This window comes from Triticum aestivum, chromosome 1D (assembly GCF_018294505.1).
Source record: "Triticum aestivum cultivar Chinese Spring chromosome 1D, IWGSC CS RefSeq v2.1, whole genome shotgun sequence".
NCBI lineage: Eukaryota > Viridiplantae > Streptophyta > Magnoliopsida > Poales > Poaceae > Triticum > Triticum aestivum.
The window spans coordinates 10,167,113-10,179,937 of NC_057796.1; the positions used below are offsets into that span (position 1 = coordinate 10,167,113).

General features: G+C 41.1%; 1 protein-coding gene across 2 annotated transcripts; it reads left to right on the top strand.

Annotated features, from left to right (window-relative positions):
* Positions 1–1,719: 1,719 nt before the first annotated feature.
* Positions 1,720–12,254, top strand: LOC123179886 (uncharacterized). Of its 2 annotated transcripts, XM_044591789.1 has the most exons (8): positions 1,720–1,990; positions 2,154–4,045; positions 4,134–4,308; positions 5,523–5,644; positions 5,728–5,848; positions 6,798–6,922; positions 8,471–11,623; positions 11,720–12,254. In XM_044591789.1, exons 6-7 carry the CDS (start codon positions 6,843–6,845, stop codon positions 11,577–11,579), a joined length of 3,189 nt encoding a protein of 1,062 aa, XP_044447724.1. In that variant the 5' UTR covers positions 1,720–1,990; positions 2,154–4,045; positions 4,134–4,308; positions 5,523–5,644; positions 5,728–5,848; positions 6,798–6,842; the 3' UTR covers positions 11,580–11,623; positions 11,720–12,254. The 2 variants fall into 2 exon arrangements, with proteins under 2 accessions (XP_044447724.1, XP_044447725.1); XM_044591790.1 differs by lacking the exons at positions 1,720–1,990; positions 2,154–4,045; positions 4,134–4,308; positions 5,523–5,644; positions 5,728–5,848 and having other exon boundaries at positions 8,480–11,623.
* The last annotated feature ends 571 nt before the right edge of the window (positions 12,255–12,825 follow it).

Below are 12,825 nucleotides of genomic sequence, written 5' to 3' on the forward strand. Positions count from 1 at the left end.
GACTCCCACGATTGAGGGGCGATGGCGGCGGCGCGCCTTCGGCTCGCTTCAAACCCCACAGCTGTCAGAACTCTTTTTTTGTTTCTTAATTAATTTTTTGTTTCTTCTCTTCGGTGCTAATTTCCTTTTTGTTCGTCATATTTCTATATTACATGGCATGACAAGCAAAACTGAACAGAGGAGCACGTATATCGGATAAAAAAACGTTTTTATATTATGGAATAGTGTAAAAGATGTTTTTATATTATGGCGGTACGTCTAGCAACGTTGGTGGGCGTGTGGAGGTGTGTCTCTGGCGGATCTATCTTTGGTGGATTTGCTTGGATCTCGTCGTTGTTCGTCTACGTTCGTGTGTCTTCGAGTTGGATCCTTCTAATCTACGTTATTCTTCATTGGTGGCGGTTGCTGTTTTGGTGCGCTAGTTCTATGGGTCCTTAGTACGACGGCTTCCCGACTGTCTACTATAACAAGTTATGCCCGACTCCCACGGTGGAGGGGCGATGGCGGCGGCGCGCCTTCGGCTCGCTTCAAACCCCACAGCTGTCAAAACTCTTTTTTTTGTTTCTTAATTAATTTTTTATTTCTTCTCTTCAGTGCTAATTTCCTTTTTGTTCGTCATATTTCTATATTACATGGCATGGCAAGCAAAACTGAACAGAGGAGCACGTATATCGGATAAAAAAACGTTTTATATTATGGAATAGGGTAAAAGATGTTTTTATATTATGGCGGTACGTCTAGCAACGTTGGTGGGCGTGTGGAGGTGTGTCTCTGGCGGATCTATCTTTGGTGGATTTGCTTGGATCTCGTCGTTGTTCGTCTACGTTCGTGTGTCTTCGAGTTGGATCCTTCTAATCTACGTTATTCTAAATTGGTGGCGGTTGCTGTTTTGGTGCGCTAGTTCTATGGGGCCTTAGTACGACGGCTTCCCGACTGTCTACTATAACAAGTTATGCCCGACTCCCACGGTGGAGGGGCGATGGCGGCGGCGCGCCTTCGGCTCGCTTCAAACCCCACAGCTGTCAAAACTCTTTTTTTTGTTTCTTAATTAATTTTTTATTTCTTCTCTTCAGTGCTAATTTCCTTTTTGTTCGTCATATTTCTATATTACATGGCATGGCAAGCAAAACTGAACAGAGGAGCACGTATATCGGATAAAAAAACGTTTTATATTATGGAATAGGGTAAAAGATGTTTTTATATTATGGCGGTACGTCTAGCAACGTTGGTGGGCGTGTGGAGGTGTGTCTCTGGCGGATCTATCTTTGGTGGATTTGCTTGGATCTCGTCGTTGTTCGTCTACGTTCGTGTGTCTTCGGGTTGGATCCTTCTAATCTACGTTATTCTAAATTGGTGGCGGTTGCTGTTTTGGTGCCCTAGTTCTATGGGGCCTTAGTACGACGGCTTCCCGACTGTCTACTATAACAAGTTATGCCCGACTCCCACGATTGAGGGGCGATGGCGGCGGCGCGCCTTCGGCTCGCTTCGGTGCTTGTAGTTGTCGCTAGGTTGTTTATGGATCTGGATGTAATTTTTATTATTTCTGTTGTTCGTTGTACCGCAAGATGAATATATTAGAAAATTTCCAAAAAAAGAGAGAAATACCAGTGGAGCTACATTTGTTTTCTTGGGAGAAAAAAATGCCAGTGGAGCTACACAGACCGAGATGTTGGTTGCTATCTGCGTATGGGCCTAGTCGACGGCCCGGCCCACCTGATCGCTGTCTTCCCCAGATTCCCAAATCCCTCGCCGGAACCCTTCTCGGCCATCGATGCCTGCGCCTTCCCACTTCAACTATGAACTTCCATAGACTCCACGGGCTTCAGGAGATCCTACGGGCTTCCACTTGCAGAGACTCTATCTGATCCCGATGCATTCATGGATGGGTGGTCGGCAGTGGGCAGACGGGATGGTCGGAGAGCAGAGCACGGCATGCATGGCGGCGCACCCCTCCCCCTCCCGGGATGCCGGGGCGGCTGGGGGATAAGCGGTACGTATAACAAGTACTTTGAATTCTGTGTACCAATTAAAATAGATTCAGCGTAGATTTAGTCTGAGAGAAATGCCCCCCACCCCCACATGTAGATTGCAAATAGAAAGTGTTCCTCCCATCCCATGAAATCACCTTTACTTTTTTATATATTTTGGTGTAGGAAAGCAAGTGTTATTTCAATGTCAGAAGGAACTTGAGGCCCTCCATTATTTTTGCATGTGATGAACTGAGCTGTGGTCGACACTACCCGAGCAGTGGGACGTGATATCTCAGCAGCCCAGTATTTGAGTGTTTCACCTCTCTAGATTATATTTCCAACTGTCGATTTCTCTCTGGATGCCTGCAAATGCCAATGAAATCCTTGATTTCTTCGCTCGGACTGTGCGCAACTTCTGTTACTGGATAAACGCACCCAAACTGATATATACAGAGGTGTCCAGATTTACTATGCATACATATGAGATAGCGTGCACACACTCAATCTGGAACCCAGTCAAATATCCATTTCAAGCTGATCGATGGCATGGACACCCTCCGATGTGTGAAGTGCACTTCCATAGCCATAGGAAAGGTGATGCTGGCTCGGGCTTTCAGTTCACCAAAGCACATTCACTAATGAGTGATGCACAGGATTAAAATACATGGCCATGATGACCAACTTATACTTGTGGCTGCCATGCCTTGTTCTTTTGTTTTTTGCTTTTGCTTTGCTTTGTCTGATGTGCTATGGGTCTGTAAAAGATGGAGGATAGAATCAACATACAGATCACAGATTTAAGACTTCATTTCATCTCCTCAAAGTTATATTATTATTGCCTCATGTATATGTTCTGGAAAACCCCTTGCCACACACCCAAATATCTAAGGCATATCTATTTGATGTACCAAATAAAAGTAAGATCATCCATCTTGAATAACTAGTGCAGGACCGTGGGGATCTACAACCATGAATCGCGGAGCTGAATTAATCCTGAAAGCTACACCTTAAACATTATGCAACTTGGACTGTACATAATGCCCCTTTGGCCTTGGTGCACATGGCAGGTTATCCCCTTTATTCCTTGCTCATTCATGATTTGTTTCCTTCCTTTAACTCTTTATGTGCCAGACAACTTTATTCTTTGCTTGCTGCTGTAACCAAGCATCGCATCCTTCCTCCGGTTGATGTTTAACGTCTGTGTGTATATATATAAGTGATGAGTTCAGGCGTTGAGACGCCTCGCCCTCTCCTGTCCTTGCCATTTGTTTCTCCTGCCACCAAAACGTTTGACCCTGTTCTAATTCCTTCGTCTTCTAATAGGTAGAAGTGTCATTTCAGTTTCAACTCTTGTTGGTGCTTTCACTCGCTTTTGTGGTTTCACATCCAGTCTAGGATTGATCTTTTTTCTAGTCGTCAATACAAAAACAAAAAACAGTTGTTGTTTCCCCCTTTCGATTCTTGTTCTCCCACATATAAAAAATAGTCTTTCTTTCTACTCATCAACACAAAAAAAAACCAAAAAAATATTTGCTTGTTCCACTTTAATCCCTTTTTCTAGTCATTGTTACAAGAGAAAACAAAAAAAATCTATTCGTGGTTTCCCGTTCATTGTTGTCCTTTCACACATACAAAATATTCTTTGTTTCTAGTGATCAATATAAAATAAATAAATTTGATTGCATGCTCCACTTCGCCTTTGCTCTTCCATTTCTACACTACAATCCCCTTTCCTAGTGATAAACATTGATAAAATATCAATTGTGTTTCCAGACTTATAAGAAAAAAAATACAAAAAAAAGCAGTGGCTTTCCATCATCGCTATTGTGTTATTCTCATATCCAGACTTCGTTCTCTTTTCTATGGATACATACTGAAAAATCAAAACAAAAAATGAGTGGTTTCAGCCCTTTGTTGTTTGTCCACTTTTGTCATTGCTTGCTTTTCTAGTTACCAGCTCTAGCAAAAATACCAAAAGATTGTTGGCTTCTCCCATTACTGAGATATTTAAAGTAAATCTGGTTCATCAGACCATTTCTTGACATCCATATTACGGTGCCTAATTCAACCACCAGGTACTTTATATATTCTCTCCTTTGTGATCTTTTTACTCACTTATGGGCTATATAACAAGCAGGGTCAATTTGCTTGTGTTTTTCTCAGGACCGTACAAGGAAGCTAGCCTGCAACTATTAAGCAGAAACGTGGACAATTAATATCTATTTGGCAGCCTTCAGTTTAAGAATTGCAATATATATGTTTCTCAGTGATCTAAGAATCTACGTGACATTATATTATACAAAGTTATCTCTAGTCCAGGTTTCTTAGCCGCTGAGAGGTAAAACATACATTGATGATTAATGAATCAATATTATTTCTACAAAGCTTACCCAGTACGGTTTCCTCTATTAAAAATTCAGACACGGTTATGCTTATAATGTTTATGTATATAGTCCGTTCATTCTTAGGGTAGGAGCTGTCAGTTTCAAGTTGATACTTACAATTGTTCATGATTTGGTCTGCTCCATTAAAAATTTATCTTCTAAGAAAATGTATTCTTTGCTTGTTGCTCTAACCAAGCATCCCATCTTTGGTTAATTTTATGGTTCAGCTCCTCAGTTTGTGTATATATAAGTCATAAGAGTGCATTTGTTGAAACCCCTCGCCCTCTTCTTCCCAAACATTTGTCTTTTCTGCAACTAAATTTTTGGATATTGTTCATCAAAATTCTTTCATTTCTGTCCTAGCTAGCTAGAAGCATTATTTTAACTCCAACTCTCATTGGTGTTTTCACTCACTTTTATGTTTTCATATCTAGTTTATGATTAGTACTTTTTCTAAACAATCAACAAGAAAACTGGTCCTTTTCCCTGTTGATTCTTGTTCGGGGCCTCTTGGGGACCATAGCTGGGCACGGCCGGTCTTCCCAAGCAGAAACATAGTTATTTGGCCAACTAAAATCAGTAAATAATGGCCCATATGAGACAAATTCCTTATTTGGCCTGTGCTAGCACTTCGGGCTTAGTAGTTGGTCCGTCCAAACTTTGCTGTCACGCTCCACCACTGTTCACATATACAAAAGTAGTCTCTGCTTGTAGTGATAAATAACCAATAACAAAATATATCCCCTTGTTCGTTACAAAAATAATACGCAAAATCCATTGGTGTTTTCCCTTTTGATCGTTGTTCTTTCACACATCCAAAACAGTGCTTGTTTCTAATGGTAATACAGACAAAACGAAACAATTGATTGCATGTTCCATTCAACATTTGTCCTGCACATCTAGAGTACAATCCCTATTTGTAGCTAGTAATCAATATTTTAAGAAATCAGTTTTATTTCCCTTTACTGCTGTTATTTCAGATCTGCATCTACTAATTTTTATGTAGCTTCCAATTATGAAATGTATAAGGAGTCACTGGCTTTTCATTTTTGCTATTGTTGTCCTATCTAGACTCAATTTCCTTTTTCCCGTTGATCAATACAAATAATAATAATAATTGGCTTCTCCATTTGTTGTTTCTTCAAATTTAATTTGCTTGCTTTTCTAGGTACAAGTTCCAACAAAAACACCAAAAAGATCACTGACTTTTCCCAATATTGAGATTTTTCAAGTAATCTAGTTGATCAGATCAATCATCTCTTGACATACAGTGTCCCATTCTACCAACTGGTAAAAAAAATTGTGTTATCTCTTTCTTATTTATTTCTTGGCGGTGTAACACCTAACAATGTCAACTGCTTCTGTTATCTCAGGACTGTAAAAGAAAATTAGTGTGCAGCTGTCAAGCCAAATCAAAGAGAATTAATTTTGCACCCTTCATTTGAAGTGTGGCTGGATATCATTCTTGGTGATCTAGAAGGCAAGATCCGAGAGGTAGATATGTGGTTAATTTATTTCTACAGAATTCAACCGCCTAACTATCTCGATGTGTTTTGTGTTGCTTGAGATAATCTAAAAAAAATAAAACAATCCGTATACCGGGAAAATTACATGTGTTTTTAGAGAATAATTTAAAACATAATAATATGTAAATATGGTTTTGTCATTTGTGCCAGAGCAAAGAGTTCATACCCGCTATAATCTCAAACTGTTTGTGCCTGATCTACATGTTCCGTAGACAAATCTGAAGAGGCTGTCACAGGCTGAAATTTTCATGTATATCACAGATATCTGAGGAAATTCCCTAAAATGTTGTTAATAAATTTAGACGACAAGCAAGAGTTATGAACATGTAAAAATGGATATAACAGAAAAATCAACATCGGCGATGGACATCCATGCTCCAAAAAGAACTGTTTCCGCATCCTCCTCTGCTCCAAGTAAAAGGCTCCTCGCCTAGAAAAATCAGAGGCTTCTCCACTTCTATCTTTCCTTGTCCATCTTACCACCACAGATTTGGAATCTTCCTTCCTTGAACCTCTGCTCGAGAAACAGCCATGGAGGCTATCCTTCTTCTCCTTCCTTCCGCCTCCTTAAATGGTAGCCACCACCGTCCAAGTACGACATACTACTCAATGCTCATTGCTCAAGAACTATGGCTGCAATTACCCCCTGTCTCAGTCCTTACTTTAATTAGTACTCCCTCCGTAAACTAATATAAAAGCGTTTAGAACACTACTTTAGTGATCTAAACACTCTTATATAAGTTTACAGAGGGAGTATATCTTAGACCAAACTGTACTTTCTTATGTTGCCAAGGTTCTTTGTTTAGTAAGTGTCGGATTTCTACCTATAGGAGTATTATCCACTTTACGCACATTATATAGTGTTTTTTTGTTTGATTCCTTATGAATAACTGATTGGCATCATCTTTTTCTTGCAGGTCAACTTCTGCGAAGCAAGTTTGGCACACTACTGAGCATAAGTCATGACATCATCTTCATGGAAAAAATGGCCGGATCATGAGTGGGATAAATGGTGTGATGATCTGAGGGATATAGAATTTTGGTATGATTTCTAACTTCTTAATTTACATTCATTACTCTGACAAAGTGAGTTTTTATCGGTCAACCTTGTCTTTTCTTGTTACAAAGTGATTATTTTACTTAAATATCATAACACATGCATTTAGTCCTTTACCAAACACATATCTGACATGATACCCTATCCCCAAACACATCTAGTCCTCTACCATATATGCAGGAGTGAAATCCTATCTTGAGGTTGCTTGCCCCTCCCGTCAATAGACTTAGATGTTACGCGCACGAGTTTGAAAATTTCTAAAAGTGTTCATGAATTTGAAAAATGTTCATGATTTCAAATATGTGCACGAGTTTAAAAGAGCATTCATGATTTCAAAAATTGCTTATGATTTCACGAAAATGAGAGTGATAGTGTATTTTGGTGATGTAGCAAAATGTGGTTATGGCCATTGGAGATTGTCTTTTCTTCCGTTGGAATGCATGGGCCCTTTTCCTAATAATAAGAAACGGGTTATTGCTTCTGGCGGTACGTTACGAATATTTCCCTCAAAGTTGCAAAATATTAACCACCAATGCCATATGTAAGTGATAAAAAATGTTTCACACAGGGGAATCCCGTGCCTTGGCCGGCCCAATGCTGTAGGGACCAACTATACTGCGCTCTGCGCGCTTAGAGAAGACGCAGCGCTCCAGTTTGGGCCGGCCCATGTCCGGTCGCTCTGTTTATTTATATTTCCTTTTTCCTTTTTATTTTTTTCCGTTTCATTTTTTTACTTTAAATAATTTGGGAATCCACAAAACTTCTGAAAATTAAAAAAATTAATTATGAAATAAAATGTTTAATAAATCATAAAACGTTTGTGGATTCAAAAAATGTTTGCAGTTAAAAAAAAAGTTTGAAATTGTGAAAACAAAAGTTTGAGAAACCAAAAAATGTTCATGATTTTAAAAAGGTTTGTGTATTAAAAAATGTTAATGAAAGTGAACAAAATTTCACCAATTCAAAAAATATTAATGAATGGAAAATTATACTAAAAATTCAAAAACTGTTCATGCCTTACAGAATAGTTTATTCATTAATAAAATGTTGGCTGATTCAAAAAATGTTCTTTAAATCGAAAAATGTTTGTTAAATCAGAAAAATGTGCGTGAATTTTAAAAATTGTTCAACCAATTTCCAAAACAATGTTCGTCCATTCTAGAATTGTTTGCTGATTCAAGAAAATTGTTAAAAAAATGTTCACACTTAAACAAAAATGTTTGCAAATAGTGATAGTGTACCTCGGTGATGCAGCAAAATGTGATCATGGCCATTGAAGATTATGATTTTTTTATTCCGTTGCAACGCACAGGCCCTTTTGTTACTATTAATGGAACGAATTGCTTATGGGTCCATTGGTTATGTTATTTGTACACATGCATTTTGTAGTGTACAAGTTCGATATGAGAGATTGGTTGAAGTAATCAAGCAGCTCCAGCTTTTGTGCACGCACGAACACGATATGAGAGATTGGTTGACTATTTTGATTAGTATGCAAGTGCTAATAATTAATTCATTTGCTTATGTGGCCAGGTTTAACAGATACCTGAAGACGAAGGCATATATTGACTTGAACAATCAACTGTTTCTCTATCAAGGTGTGTGCTGGAATGTTGGGGTGGGGCCCATGGCTTCATTCACACGAGCCATATCAGGCATGGCCGTGGAGGAAATCCTTGAGTACCCATATCAAGTAGAATTCAAACACGTGATAAAGGTGGATCTGAAGCCCACGCCAACGGCAGAGGAAGCCCAAGGAAGGGGCTTCATGAGCACCAAGTACCAGCTGGCCCTCGCTGCAGCAAAGGAGCTCGGCCTGCTCGACCAAGAATACAACAGGCTCAAGGAAGAGCACGACGAGCTACAGTACTACTCCTACGGGTCCTGTGATGGTGTTATCTCTTCAGATTTGGAGTATCACGTGAGGTACAATATGGTTCCTCGGATCATCAAACAATTGTTAACCGAGAGGTACTTGCTAGTGGCCGAGAACCTCCAGTGGCCAATTGTGCCTGGCAGTTTAATAATAGAAGATGTCGGGCTTCCTCCACCTACGTGGGGAGATTCTCGATGGTTCATCTCGACCACTTCTCATGATGCCTACAAACAGAGCAAGTTAGAAGGCGATAGAGTTATATCCATTGACGAAGATGACCAAGTTGTGGTACTGGCCCTCGATGCACTGCATCGATCGGCCGAGCACATACTCAGCATGATCCATCAGGAAAGCAAGCAGTACTGGTATTGCATAGCCCTCGATTGCTTCCACTACACCATGGCTTTCTTTGGCAAGCATTCACAAGTGATAGATGTTACGTCGGACGAGATCATCCACCAGTGGGCCGCCCAAGGCATTTTGCCTCGTATGACCATGAAGGAAGAAGAAGAAACCAACACCATCAGCAGCAAGTGTTCAAATATGCATCGAGTTGGAAGGGTCATCCTTGAAGCATTTCAGAAATACTCTTTGTTGCAGCTACCTTTTTCTCCGGTTGATGAAGCTTATGAAGCCACCAATACCGGTGCACAATTCTTAGCATACCATGGCCTCATTGCAGATGGCATCACAGTTGATGAAATCGTTGATGACAAGAAGAAATGGATTTCATTCTCCGGTGACCATGGAGTGCATGTAAGCCGGAAATGGTTTATCCCAGAGGAAAGCAAGGGGCCAACTTCACTTATTCTAAGAGGTTGCTCACATCAATCGCTCATACTTTCCAAGCTGGACAGTTTCTTGCCCATGCTTTGTTTTCTTCGTGTTCTTGATATCTCCTACACTCCAATAAAAGCACTCCCTTCTTCTATTGATTATCTACAGAACCTTCGGTTGCTCTCACTTAGAGGCTGCCATGATCTGAAAACTCTTTCCAGTTCATCCACAACAAATGCCACAGGCTCATCAACAAATATTCGTTCATCATCACCATTGTCCACTCTATACAAGCTAGAAATTCTTGATATGAATGGTGTTCCTGTTTCTCATCTGACACAAGATGTGGCCAACCAAAAGAGAAATTTGATACACCTCGACATGTCACATTCAGAAATATCTACTTTTCCACCCAATGTTTTTGGGGACATGTCAAATCTTGAAGAGCTTATTCTTGTCAGCTGCTCCAACCTTGTAGAGCTACCTCCTTCTATGTCTGCACTATCCAGCCTAGCGACCCTTGAGGTCACAGGGACTCTAATAAAATACTTCCCGCAGAAGATATTTGAAGAAATGCAGAAGCTACAGTCGCTCAAGCTCATTGACAACAATGAATTGATTTCACTCGCAAGTCCAATCTCTGGTGTCCAGGGAAACAAATTGGAAGGGCATCCTAACCTTACATCCTTCATGTTGGTTGGCGCACCTCATATAAGGTGCCTGTCTCTGCGTGGATGTAGAAAACTTGAGTCTGTCGAGATAAAAAATCTTGGTGCCTTGGAGGAGCTTGATTTGTCCGGTATAGCTATCAAGGAGCTCCCTGCAGATATCCCTAACCTTCCCAAGCTCAGGCGATTGCTCCTGCTGGATGTTCCGTCTCTGAGGCGATTTCCTTGGCATAGGCTGGAGCGACTTCCTGATGTGTTTTATTTGGACCATTGTTCAGAAGGAAAGGGTAACCACTCTAATCAAGTTCCCCAAGTGTGTGTAACTGACCCCAGGTTCTTCCATAGCTTCCATAACACTGTTGTGGATTTCGTAAGAGATGGACGGTTTCTCCAATCATTCTATGTTCGAGTCGCACCATGCACTAAAAATAGCATGCGACTGCAAGATGAAGAAGTCATTCTCGATAGCAAGTTGCAGGAGTTGGTGCAGAACCAATCGACTTATGTGGATGTACAAAGGAGTTGTTATGCGGAGGAAATTGCAACTGCATCACCGATTACAATTCCCCTTAGCCGAACTGAGCGCCACGTGGAGATCACAGGGACACAATCGGGAATTGCTGGTTTATGGTATCTTCTAAGTGTCAGCAAATCAATATCCGTGTCATGTGATACTGCTATCAACTATTTTCCTGGCGAGATCAATTTTCACGAGCTGGAAGAATGTGAGCTACGTTGGTGCCATACAATGGAAGTAGTTCTAAATCGTACTAGAGGCTTGAAAAAACTACGCAATATGCATGTGTGTAATCTCAAAAGTCTAGTTTGGTTCTGCTCACGGTATAGTTCTTGGGACTTCAGTAGTGTAGAGCACCTGCACTTAGAGGACTGCCCAAGATTGAAGCACGTGGTGCCACATACAGCAACACTACCGCGTCTCAAGACACTTGACATCTTGTTCTGCTGCAACCTCAAGACAATTTTCATCAGCAATCATACACAAGAGAATACTTATCAGCTCCCAAGCCTACAAAGAATGCGTCTCCAGGAGTTGCCACTGCTCCAGCACTTCCACAGCAAGCACGCCACCATCACAGCACCTGTGTGGAAGGAGCTCCACATCCGAGGGTGCTGGAGCCTCCGACGCCTCCCACTCCTAGAAGGACGCCAGCCCGAGACAGTGAAGGTGAATGGCGAGAGGAGCTGGTGGAGCAAGCTCCAGTGGGGATTACCCCCGCACCGCGACGGCTACGACCCCAAGCTTCCCCCGGAGTTCGCCTCCTTCGATGAGCGCGCCGAGATGAGCAGCTACCTCAGATGAATCAACCCAGTCTCCATCAACACATCTATCCATCCATCCAGTCGGTATGTGATTTCACCCTGTATATTTATCCTCTGTTCATCAACAATGCATTCACCACGGAATACCTTCCTAAACTGTAAACACTACATTGTTAACAGCATTCCACCATACGTCCATGTTGTATGTATGTCAACCACTCTGGTACGCAAAGGTACATCTCCAGGAGCTTCCAAAGGTCCTGCACTTCCATGACAACGACGCCGCCATCACTATGCCGGTGTGGAAGGTGCCTCCGATGCCTCCCACACCTACAGGTTTCCACCATACACCACAGAGTACCTTCCTCAACACTACATTAGTTACAGTGTTCCACGGTACATCCATACTGTATATGTCAACTATCATTGTGCCCGTTGATCCTCTTGCCTCCATTCATACGTGCGATCTACAACATATGCCTGCCTCCGCACATGCCTGCATGCCATCCATACGATATTCAGATTTTTTCTCCCAAATAAAATTCCAATTTCCCTGGTTATTGTCAACCTATTCACTTTGTTTCCCGTGGAATCAGTTCTATCTTTCCTTGTTCCAACACATTTTATTGGAGTGTCCGCTATTGTATGTTGGTGATCGATGTAATTTCTTTGGGATGAGATCTACTTAAATACCAATTGTGACTTGTGACTTTAAGTGGCACATGTATTTGTATGATTCAGGTTTTGTTTATTACTACAAGTGTTCTGTTCTCCTACCAGCATTGCTGTTTTTATTTGTGAAGACCCATGTCACTATACGATGCACGTTTTGTGGGTATTTTAGTCTGCCTTTCTACCCTCTATTGGATAGGTCTGGGATTTATAGAAGAGATTTGTAAACAACAGAAATATTTTCTTCAGGCTAAGGTTACGAAGCAGCTTACAAAATGGGTTGCAGATTTCTATGGCCAGTGTAACACGACAAACATTTATCCAGTGTTGCAGATAATTGTCTAAAACTATGGCTAAATCTGCTCAAATTACTGGTCTATATATACTGACCAGAGCAGAGTCCCCAGTCAGCAAGGTAGCTCCAACCATGAAACTGTTTGTACATCATCAAGAAAGTGCTGGGAAAAAATAAACAGCTCTTTAACATCCACACGATGAGCGCAGATTTCTAAAAAGAAGTAAAAGAAAAGGGGGCAAGAGTGGCTGAGATGCTTTCTACAGTTAACCATGAATTCGAGGTTCTGAAGAACCGATGAAATCGTCAAAATTTTACA

What these genes read in the sequence shown, in the direction of transcription:
- LOC123179886 (XM_044591789.1), top strand. Translation starts at nt 6,843, where the DNA reads ATGACATCATCTTCATGGAAAAAATGGCCGGATCATGAGTGGGATAAA. An exon ending in CTGAGGGATATAGAATTTTG is followed by an intron (nt 6,923 to 8,470) that starts GTATGATTTCTA and finishes TTATGTGGCCAG; the next exon opens with GTTTAACAGATACCTGAAGA.